The 12,281-nt window shown below is 37.2% G+C and overlaps 1 protein-coding gene across 15 annotated transcripts in view; it reads right to left on the bottom strand.

The window, feature by feature from the left end:
- LOC144438647 (pericentriolar material 1 protein-like) overlaps positions 1-12,281 on the bottom strand; it is a 109,324-nt gene that overhangs the window by 30,537 nt on the left and 66,506 nt on the right. For all 15 annotated transcript variants that reach the window (XM_078127771.1, XM_078127781.1, XM_078127783.1 and 12 more), the window contains 5 exons: positions 11,566-11,743; positions 8,524-9,268; positions 8,162-8,229; positions 4,708-4,948; positions 682-919 (listed from right to left, as the gene is read on the bottom strand). In XM_078127771.1, the coding sequence (XP_077983897.1) occupies positions 682-919; positions 4,708-4,948; positions 8,162-8,229; positions 8,524-9,268; positions 11,566-11,743 (1,470 nt within the window). The remainder of the gene's footprint in view (positions 1-681; positions 920-4,707; positions 4,949-8,161; positions 8,230-8,523; positions 9,269-11,565; positions 11,744-12,281) is intronic.

Here is a 12,281-nt window from a genome sequence, read left to right as displayed (position 1 = left end):
TCATATCTAGGTAGTCAGGATGGGTTCCCCTCCCTCCAAACTATCTAGATAGTCAGGATGGGTTTCCCTCCCTCCAACATATCTAGGTAGTCAGGATGGGTCCCCCCCCCCCTCCCTCCTTCATATCTAGATAGTCAGGATGGGTTTCCCTCCCTCCAACCTATCTAGATCGTCAGGATGGGTGTTCCCCCCCCCCCCCCCTTCATATCTAGGCAGTCAGGGTGGGTTTCCGTCCCTCCTTCATATCTAGGTAGTCAGGATGGGTTTTCCTTCCTCCAACCTATCTAGATAGTCAGGATGGGTGTTCCTTCCCCTCCCCCCCCCTCCCACCTACCTAGGTAGTCAGAGGAGAGCTGGAAATTGGGGAATGGAAAATTACAACTCCTGATGAAAGACATAAAGAGTTTTTTGTTCATTATACAAATGTTGTACTGAATATGTATACTCTACTATTTATCTCCAGATCAAATACCATTAGTATGTTTTACACCTTTATCATGTCATTCTAAACTTGCCCTGTACAAAATATTAACTGATTTAGAGAGCTGGTTAAGTTAAATCAATTCATCAATATATTCTTTCTGTCTACTTGATGTCTATTTTGGTATAACTAAAACTAGGTACAGATTCACAACATATCTTGTTACAGAATTGTCAGAAATGACTAAAAACTATACTTACAACAGTTGGAAGGGGTCTAGTCAGATTCTCTTCAGTCAGGTATCTAGACACCAAGTCTTGTACAGCATACAAAGCTCTTTGTCGTAAGTAATCTGAATTCAACATCTGTAGTTCTCTGAATAACTCTATTAGGTAATGAGGTCTGGTCTCATTTTGTGAAATCAATGTTGCTACTTCAGAGTAGATGTTCTCACGTAAGGCTTCAAATAGGGAGAAGTCACTAGTTGCATCTGATTCACTGTGGGCAAAGTAACAGTTGTTAATTTTGAAAATTGATAACTGTGCTATTGTTGGAGGTATGACACACATAAAAATAGTACAATAGTCATAACAAGCAGTCATCGAAGATGGCTTAGCTCCCGCAATAGATGTTTACAGAGAATTGCCACCAGTCATAGTAGTGTGATGTATTAGACTGTATGAAACATAGCACCAATGGCACTGTAGCACAACTGTATAGTTGATTGAATATTTGCATACATTTTTTGAATGTATATTTTTATTTGTCTATTAATCTCTGTTGTTATCTTTGCAATATAAGTGATCATTTGGCTGTTGCTATGGATGTGGTCTTTTTGCTAGGCACATTTACATACATTTTTGAATGTTTATTCAACTGTCTATTAACCCTTTCACCACCAGTACCTGGTATACCGGGACGCGCTAGGGCACCCACCAGACCCCAGTATACCGGGATGCCAAAGTTCATTCACCTATCTTGCAGTAAAACCGTTCAATGGCAGCTATTGCTGCAAAATTTGCTGCCATTTTGAATGTATGATAGTGAATGGTATCTGGAGCTACAATCTAAATGATGAGCAATCGTAATTTTACACGTTGTACACCAACAAGATCAAGTTTAAACATGGCGGGTGTAATTAACAGCTCTCCATGGTCTACGATATAAATTATGTCACTATCTTTGGATATTTCGACTGAATTTGATACGAAATACATCACTGAATATAAGTATTTAGCCATGGGAACACATTGTACTTGTGTGAAAGTACCAAATTCCCACTAAGTCCGTCATGAGCTGTCTCCCCTAACGTACATTACAATGTAAATAATGGTGCTGTAAATTTCCATTCAATTTTGACTATGAATACGTTGTTTTATACAAGGAGATGACTGAGTGAACTCAATGCAGTATATGTAAGGATCAGATTATCGCAACGTAACTTCAAAGTCCCAACTGCATTATTTGGTTTTGAGGGCACAGCAAGTTGGCAAAAAGTGCCACTTTGGATTGGGACTTGAATACTACCAACTTGTTGGCATTTTAAAATGATTTTGAGCATAAATTGGGCGATAATTTTTCATTGTTCTGTCAAATAATGATATATAATTACACAAGCTGATTTTTCAGAAGGTATATGGGGCGACAACTTCAGATATGTTTGTCCCTTTCATTGCCGGTGTGGGACAGACTATTGCGTCATAATCAGAGTAGTGAGCCATTAATTTTTTTTCGTTCTGATTTAATACAATTGAAAATAACATTTTCTGCCAAATTTTCGCCAATTTTGACCATTTAACCAGTATACAGAATTTATGCAGAAACACAAATGTTGGCATTTTGAATTTAGTTTGTAATATAAATGTTTTGTTTATTTGTGATATGTCAATAAATAAACACACGTTTTTTTTACCAATATTTTATGAGTTTAACCCAAATTTCAGTTGTGAATGTGATATTTGAAAGTGTGTATTTGTAAGTATGATATAGACAATTTATTTTCCAGTAAAATGATACCCAGACTAGGCAATTCTAAGTATTTTTACATCAATTTGATTGCATACCACTCACTCTCACCTTATGTTAGTGAGGGGGCTGGTGGAGAACAAATATTCCCATGAGGCCAATGGTGGTGAAAGAGTTAATCACTGTTGATATATGCGATATGTGTGATCATTTGGCTGTTGCTATGGTCATGGTCTTGTTGCTAGGTACAAATGCATACATTTTTTGAATGTTTGTTCACTTGTCTAAAAATTCCTGTTATCTTTGTGGAATACACCACCATTTGGCTGTTGCGATGGGCGTGGTCATGGTTGCTAAGAATATTTGCATACATTTTTTAATGTTTACTCGCTTGTTTACCTGATGTTGTTATTATTTGACCAAAACACACTGACAAAGTTGACAAAGTACTTTCTGAGATTTAAGCCAAAATTCATATTTTTACACCTAATTTGCATATCACTCATGAGATCATTATATGCTTCATATTTCTTCATCTACAGTGATTGGGAAGTTAACGCGCCCCGCGCCATAGTCGCATTTAATTGAAAATTGGCACATTGAAATTGACTTCTTGGCGCCCACAAAGGCGCATTGTGGCTAACAGTGAAAATTAGACACTTCAGTGCTGGAGTGCCGATTCGGTAGAGGCGAAGTACGGAAGTACAGCATTGTAAACCCAACTCACGTCAGCTGTTTGAAATGATGCCCCCACACGTCGTCTTTTGCAAAGCAAATCTGAATACTTATACTGTTTCATGTCCCTCTATCCATGTTTGACTATTTGAATACACGATACACGCGTGACCATTCCCCGGGTATAGTGAAACAGATCAAACCAATACGATTCAAGATAGCCCTTTGATGACCTCGCCTGACCATCACTGCGTTCATCATGCATGAGAAAAGACATCAACTCCTTGAATGAATGTTACGATCAATGATTATGATCACCGATGTTTTAGAATAAATACTTGAAGCATAAATTTATCAACACAATTACTAATCTTGTAGGTAACAACTCAAATCGCTACCACAGAAAACTACCGTCGCGATGTCCACTTTTCCGTGTCAGGCTTACAACGGTTGCATGGCTTAATACGGTACGGACTTACGGTTCGCGACTTGAACATGCTTCCCTACTGTACAAACAATAACAAGCAGAAATATTACTTTACTTATTTATGTATTTAATTTTCATGTGACTACATAAGAACACTTTTACTTTCATACCCCTATAGGCCCTATCAGAAATAACGAATGTTGCCAATTCTACCTCACCATTCATTCCGTAGTAACTCGTTACTATACTATAAAGTCTCTTCTTTTTTTTTTAATTTTACGTACTGCTCGATGGTTACTTCATTTGAACTATTTTGCTTTATTGTTGGATCATGAATGCTAACTTGGGCCCATTAGAATTTCTGAATGGCCCATTGAAATTGAAAATGGCCCATTCATTTTTGCTAGAATGGGGCCATTGTCACATTGGTGTTTTGAGACTTCCCAATCACTGCATCTATACACCTCCAGATGCATCCCCATCAAATTTCAGTCCAATCTGCTCAGGAATTTTGGAATTAAAGACTTTTGACCAAAAAGACACATTTTTTAGCCCTAAATTGCATATCACTAATGGAATCATCATGTAATGAACAAATCTAAATTAACAAGCCCAAAAGAAATTTAAGGCCAATCTGCTACGTAGTTTTGGAGTAAGTTTTTTGACCAATAATCACATTTTTTGACCCAAAAATGGCTCCAAGTTGGCTAAATTGCATCATATCCCAAAGCAAATTGACGTGCATACGTAAGTCACAGTTCATTATCCATTTACTAAGTTTGAAACAAATCGGTCAATGAATGTCCAAGAAATGGCTCCAGATGTACGGACGGATGGATGGAGCCCAATCTACCAGACTACAAAAAATGTACGTCCGACAGGGCTAATAAACTGAGCTGTAAGTGTTGGAATACTGAGCATGAATCAACAAGTCCCTTTCCCCAAGTATTATGGCAATAAATATATTTGAGTCCTGGCTTCAATACATTTTGCACATTTCCTACCATTGGTGGTTATGATAATATGCTGCACAACTGCATGTGCTTTTCGTATTATCAGTATTTGGTGTAAAACAAAGCCTTCATGATAAGCCCCCTCTACAGTCAAAAACAAGTTTTCTATTGTTTTGAAGTGCTAAATCAAAATACACTGGACATGTCGACAGAATTGAACTAAATTAAACACTGATATGCAAGTGAAAGGCAAAAAACCAACTTACATGTCACTAGTAGATTTGATGGATCTTCCAGTTCTATGGCCCTCTTCATGTAATGCCCCAGGTACACTAGACATAGCACTTGAAATACTGGCAGTGTCAAGAAATGCTGTACCACTGATACCAGCACTCAGACCAGGACGATATCCTGCCAAATCCAGAGATTTTGCTTTCTTACTGCGGTCTTTCCTTGCTAAACTTCGTGTGGCTTCTGATCTCCGTGGAAACTTAGTACCAACAACATCTGAGTGGATAACAGGACATTTGTACATGAGATATTGAGTACTGTCTGGCCCACTTTAATGTTCATGAGTAGTTTTGGAATCTTAGGTTTTTGACCAAAAAGACACATTTTTAGCCCTAATTTGCATATTACTGAGGGAATCATCATGTCATGAACAAATCTTAATTTTCTCACCCCTAAGAATGTTCCCACCAAATTTCATGCCAATCTGCCCAGTAGTTTTGGAGTTTATGTTTTTTTGACCAAAAATTACATTTTTTGACCCAAATCCACATCTCTTATGCAATCATTTTCATTTGAACAATTTCCCAACTTGACACCAGAAGTATCATGACCACCAAATATCAAAGCAATCAGTCCAGCAGTTTTGAACTTTACACACACACATCCACACAGACAGACAGACATTTTGCCATGCCTATAACACTACTGAACCTTATAAGTTCAGTTGTGCTAACAAAAAATAGCGCCAATGGCATTATAGCACAACTGTACAGTTTTTAAAAATGTTTATCCACATGCTCATCCATGCTAAGTGTAGGTATTCATTTGTTGAATGATTATCCAGTTGCCTAACCAACCTTGTTGTTATCTTTGCAATATATGTGATCATTTGGCTGTTGCTATTGGCGTGGTCATATTGTTAGCCATATTTCCATACAATTTTTGAATGTTCATTCAATTGTCTATGAATCCCTGATGTTACCTTTGTGACATACATCATCATATGGCTGTTGCTATGGGCGTGTTCTTGTTACTACACTTACACACATTTTTTGCATGTTTATTCACTTGTCTATTAATTCCTGTTGTTATCTTTGTAATACATGTGCTCATTTGGTTGTGATGGGCATGGTCTTGTTGCAAGGTACATTTACATACACTTTTCGAATGTTTCTTCATTTGTCTAAACATCCATCGTTATCTTGACTGTTGCTATGGGTTGTGATCATGGTTGCTAGGGATATTTGCATACATTTTTTGAATGTTTACTCACTTGCCTACCACATGTTATTTTAGCAAAATATACTGCCATTTGATTTTTTGCTAAGGGTGTGGTCATGGTTGTTAGGGCCAACTGTGTCAAAATATTTTGAAAAGAAACCTGCAGAATAACACTTCTAGAAACATCTCACCAAAGTCTCATTGACCAAGAACATTTTGAGATATCCGTTTTTGACCAAAATTCACATTTTTACACCTAATTGGCATATTGCTGATGAGATCCTTATATGCATTAAATTTCAGCCAAATCTGCTCAGTAATTTTGGAATCACACATTTTTGATCAAAAAGACACATTTTAACCCAAATTTGCATGTTACTAATGGAATCATCATGACATGAACAAATCTTAATCTCTGCATGCCTAAGAATGTTCTCTCCAATTTCAGACCAATCTGCCCAGTAGTTTCTGAGTTTAAATCTAAACATATACACTGTAATGATACATACCCAGCTGTTTAATTGACACAACATACACTGTAGTGATACATACCCAGCTGTTTAATTGACACAACATACACTGTAATGATACATACCCAGTTGTTTAATTGACACAACATACACTGTAATGATACATACCCAGCTGTTTAATTGACACAACATACAGTGTAGTGATATACATACCCAGCTGTTTAATTGACACAACACACACTGTAATGATACATACCCAGCTGTTTAATTGACACAACATACACTGTAATGATACATACCCAGCTGTTAAATTGACACAACACACACTGTAATGATACATACCCAGCTGTTTAATTGACACAACACACACTGTAGTGATACATACCCAGCTGTTTAATTGACACAACACACAAGGTAATGATACATACCCAGCTGTTTAATTGACACAACATACACTGTAATGATACATACCCAGCTGTTTAATTGACACAACACACACTGTAATGATACATACCCAGCTGTTTAATTGACACAACACACTGTAATGATACATACCCAGCTGTTTAATTGACACAACACACACTGTAGTGATACATACCCAGCTGTTTAACTGACACAACATAGTGTAGTGATACATACCCAGCTGTTTAATTGACACAACATACACTGTAGTGATACATACCCAGTTGTTTAATTGACACAACATACACTGTAATGATACATACCCAGCTGTTTAATTGACACAACACACACTGTAATGATACATACCCAGCTGTTTAATTGACACAACACACACTGTAATGATACATACCCAGCTGTTTAATTGACACAACACACACTGTAATGATACATACCCAGCTGTTTAATTGACACAACATACACTGTAATGATACATACCCAGTTGTTTAATTGACACAACATACACTGTAATGATACATACCCAGTTGTTTAATTGACACAACACACAAGGTAATGATACATACCCAGCTGTTTAATTGACACAACACACACTGTAATGATACATACCCAGTTGTTTAATTGACACAACACACACTGTAATGATACATACCCAGCTGTTTAATTGACACAACACACAAGGTAATGATACATACCCAGCTGTTTAATTGACACAACATACACTGTAATGATACATACCCAGCTGTTTAATTGACACAACACACAAGGTAATGATACATACCCAGCTGTTTAATTGACACAACACACACTGTAATGATACATACCCAGTTGTTTAATTGACACAACATAGTGAAGTGATACATACCCAGCTGTTTAATTGACACAACACACAAGGTAATGATACATACCCAGCTGTTTAATTGACACAACATACAGTGTAGTGATACATACCCAGCTGTTTAATTGACACAACATACACTGTAATGATACATACCCAGCTGTTTAACTGACACAACATACAGTGTAGTGATACATACCCAGCTGTATAATTGACACAACATACAGTGTGGTGATACATACCCAGCTGTTTAATTGACACAACATACACTGTAATGATACATACCCAGCTGTTTAATTGACACAACATACAGTGTAGTGATACATACCCAGCTGTTTAATTGACACAACATACACTGTAATGATACATGCCCAGCTGTTTAATTGACACAACATACAGTGTAGTGATACATACCCAGCTGTTTAATTGACACAACATACACTGTAATGATACATACCCAGCTGTTTAATTGACACAACATACACTGTTATGATACATACCCAGCTGTTTAATTGACACAACATACACTGTTATGATACATACCTGGCTCTGCATTAACTGCTTTGACAGGACCAGTGGTTTCTTGTGATCTTTCTGCACGTCGCTTTTCTCTGGAACAACATAAAAGTAAAATTCAAAGATAAATGATGTATGAACTAAATCCTATATGTACCCTGTTTTCAATTCCTAAATAAAGGTATGCTGTAGTGTTCATTTTTGTTATCTTTTAATTTCTTTGATTTTATATTGTGTCGATTTTTTGTCAGGCAAACCATGTGTTCATTTGGATAAACAAACTTACTAAATTGATTTGACTTGAATTAGAGCTTACTTTTGGAACATCCTAAATGTAATGTTGAGTCAGTCAGTGTAGTTTTTGTCATGAAAACAACTAATAGACTTACACTCTCTTGAGAATATGATTTAAGTTTAATGGTGGTACTCTGGATGCAGGATCCTCCATATCTTCAGTCTCTTCATTTTCATCTTCATCATCATCATCTTCAACTTGATCCATTTCAAACCTCCGTGGAAACGTCCTAATTGCATCTTCTCGCCATGGATTTCTACTGAACAATTCCGATTCCCCGAGATGATCATAACGCCTGCTTGTATCATATCGCTCGTAACGGGGATATCCTGCAATGTCTGATGATCGTCTGTTACCTGTATCATAGAGTCTGTCGTTGTAACGACTTGCATAGTTACTAGGATAAGAGAATGTGGAGGGAAATTGTGGTGCCAAATTAAATGTTGAGTTTAGCGGTGCATGCTGACGCTCCCAAGGTGAAAGCCCAGCACTGGCAAACTGTGATCTGTTCAAACCTGTCTGTCTGGTATCGTCAAATTCACTTCGTAGCCGGGGATCACCAAGTGTTGAGTTATTATGATTTTCGTTAACACTATCCCTTGTTGACAGTTGTTGGAAATGTTCCTGCAAGGCACGTATCTCATACTGCTGAGCATATAGTTGATTATATGCTTGGTTTAAATTTAACATTAATTGTTGATGCTGAATTTGTAGGTTGTAATTCTGCATGGGATCTCCATATGCTGCTGATGGTGGTGGTGGTATGAATGGTGTAGTGGGACTACTAGGTGATATGCCGTATGGTGTTGAAGTAGGATAGCCTAGGCTTGAGTTATGTCCTGTAACCAAACAGTCAAATTAATCACTTACTCAATTTTAACTAACTCTATAAATATGCCACATTGTAGTTAAGTGGATATAGTAATAATAACTAGTTAACATTTCCAAGCAAAAGCAATGTTCAAGAGGGCAGGTGTCAGTGAGAAATAGAAATTGTCACAAACAGAGCCGTTATTTATATCGTAAATGATGTTAGGGGAGACAATTTTGACTGCAGCCAAGTTGAAATTTGAATTTTATCTGAAAAAAAACCCATGCTAAAAAGCTGATCAGAAAATCCTCAGATCGTGCGTAATCTATCCATCACTGACCGTATAAATTGAACTTGTATTTAGTATTATTCATTATTGAACATTGCCACAAAGGAATATCAAAAATCGGTACAAATTAGCCCTACAGCATTAGTATGGTCGTAGGTTACAAGTCAACAAGTTGCGCATTTTGCCGACTTTCTCTATGACACCCGTAAATTCCCCGTTGGGAGATCACACAAAGTTAGCGGTACTTCTGATACTTGTACCGTTCCCACAACCAACTACATGTATTCAACAAATGTATTTCAATTGAAATTCTGTGGAAATATCTTTGGACAATTGACAAATTTACATCGTAGCAAATGTTATGAGAGCTGTTAATAACTTCCGCCATATTCAAATTCGATTTTGCTCGCGAAAACTCACACAAAAATTACAATCGCTCATTATTTGGATGTACTTTAAAAACCGTTCACTTCCATGTATTCAAAATGGCAGTCTAGATAAACAAGGCTAATACGCATGTGTGAAAGTAGTTATGGCAGCAAGTTTTGCAGCAATAGCAGCAGTTGAATAGTATTACGGCGGAGTACGTGAATTAACTTTGGCGTTCCCGCTTTAGTGGGAATCGGTGAGCACCCTAGAGCGTTCCAGCTAGTGGGAATCGGTGGTGAAAAGGTTAGAGGGCACACTGGTTATGACTGAAAAGCCAACAAAACAACTCCTACACTGTCGCTGTGATCCACTTTGCAGAGACCTACTTCCATATTCCACTCCACTAGCATGGCGCCATTCCGTAACCTCTCATGAATATTTATCAAAATATGTCATCTTTGACTTCGCTCGGTGAGATTTTTCCAATCTAATCCTTTCACCTAACTTAGCATGTTAGTGGGAAGAACCCAGATGGTAATGTAGTTCTATGGTATTCTTCAACTCTGACCTACTGATGAGGTTTTCGTTTTTTTATCGGATTATTCATTACAGATTTATATTTTACATTGAATTAATGGGACATTCACTTACTTTCTATTAAACATCGGTAGAGTATGTTGTTTTGAATGTGTCTAGGTCACAGTTCCGGATGTACACCAAATACATTTACAGGCAATGCTTGACAAAATTTTCACTGATTTATTTCCAAAAATTGACCAAATTAGACATTTTTGTCAAGAATTTTGCTTCCACCAAGCCAATCATTTTTCCATACATCAATTCACTGGGTACTTTTAAGTCTGTATTCAAAGTTTCATGAAAATTGAACAGCAAATTTCTATATGCATGGCCTGTGAAGTCAACAAACCATGTATGTTACAGATCTACGGACCTCACCTTGCCAGCAATCACTACCCAATTACCTTAACCCTCTTGAAATTAATTTGGCATGGGTAGCATTTATGATGATTTAAAAACGCAAAGAGAACAAGAAAAATACCAATAAATATACTGACTTTCCAGGGATCTCCCCCTATGTGAACGTCGTTGACACGCCTAGATTACTATAAGCAGATTTGACATGATTTACTTCAAAATAAAGTCACACAGCTGAAAGCGCAGTGTGATCTGGTACTACTCAGAGCTCACGTTGAATGTCATAGATTGAAAAAATTTGATCGACGAAATTTCGTTACCTCAAAACATAATTAAAATATTACTACGTGCCTAAATGAAATATCATGCATAAAATACACATAAATCACGATTTCAATATCCAATATACCCCCCCCCCCCCCCCCCCCCCCCCCAATTTCGTAAGCGGAGATGGCAATACATTGTGGGTAGTATTGTGTCCTACTGCGTGCAACATGTAACATGGTAGGGGAAACTGCGTGACTGGTCAAGAAAGAAAGAAAGCTAATGTGCCAGGTAAATCAAGAGTTCCAGAAGGCCTAGGGAACTAATAATAATGTTGGTTATTACATTAGACCCCAGACTACTTTTATTTGACTAAAGTGTCTTTTTTTTTGTTATAGAAAGTAAAGGGCAAGGGTCAAATACAAAAATAATAAGAGCAAGAGAATTATTAAAAGCTGCACACTTACCTTGCATTAAGTGTACAAGTGATTGTTGATCACGTAGCAGTGAGTGACACAAGTTTGTACTGTTATTTAACTGTTGCTGTAACTGTTGGCACTGCCATAAGAGTAACTGACGTTCAGCTTCTGTTGGGTCTTCTTTTCTCTCATTCTCTCTTATCAGTTCTTCTGCTGATCTGACATTCTAATTGAAGACAAGACAAGACACAATGGAGACATATTAGTAAATCAAACATAAAAACAAACTTGTAGAATTTCTACTATAAATTCATTCTATAATATCATTTCACCTGTCACCAATCTCGCATTCTGAGTGGTCAAGAGCCTTGCAGATATGGTGTATTTTTCACCGACAGCCATATTTTTGCTTGTTGTATCATGTGATCATTGCACGTCCCCTTGTAAACAAACCTATCAGACATCTAGAAATCTAACTATAACCAGCATTTCCAATGCCAAATTTATTGTCAACCGTACAAATCATTGACAATGTATACATTGCAACAAGTCTTTGAACTTTATGTTTCGTGTCACAGGGAAATCGTCAAAAATTCCACACAGAATGATAAAGTTAAAGCTGAGATGTAAACAACCGCATTGCAGTCAACAGAGAGGTGTGTGATACTACACTCAACAGCATAACGTAGAAGTGATTTTCTTTTGAAATGAAACAGCATTTTTAAACATTCAAAAACGAATTCTTAGTCGCAGATGACGTACAA

The sequence above is a fragment of the Glandiceps talaboti genome, chromosome 8, assembly GCF_964340395.1.
Source record: "Glandiceps talaboti chromosome 8, keGlaTala1.1, whole genome shotgun sequence".
NCBI lineage: Eukaryota > Metazoa > Hemichordata > Enteropneusta > Spengelidae > Glandiceps > Glandiceps talaboti.
The sequence above is the reverse complement of the archived record's forward strand: the minus strand, read 5'-3'. Positions and strand labels throughout refer to the sequence as shown.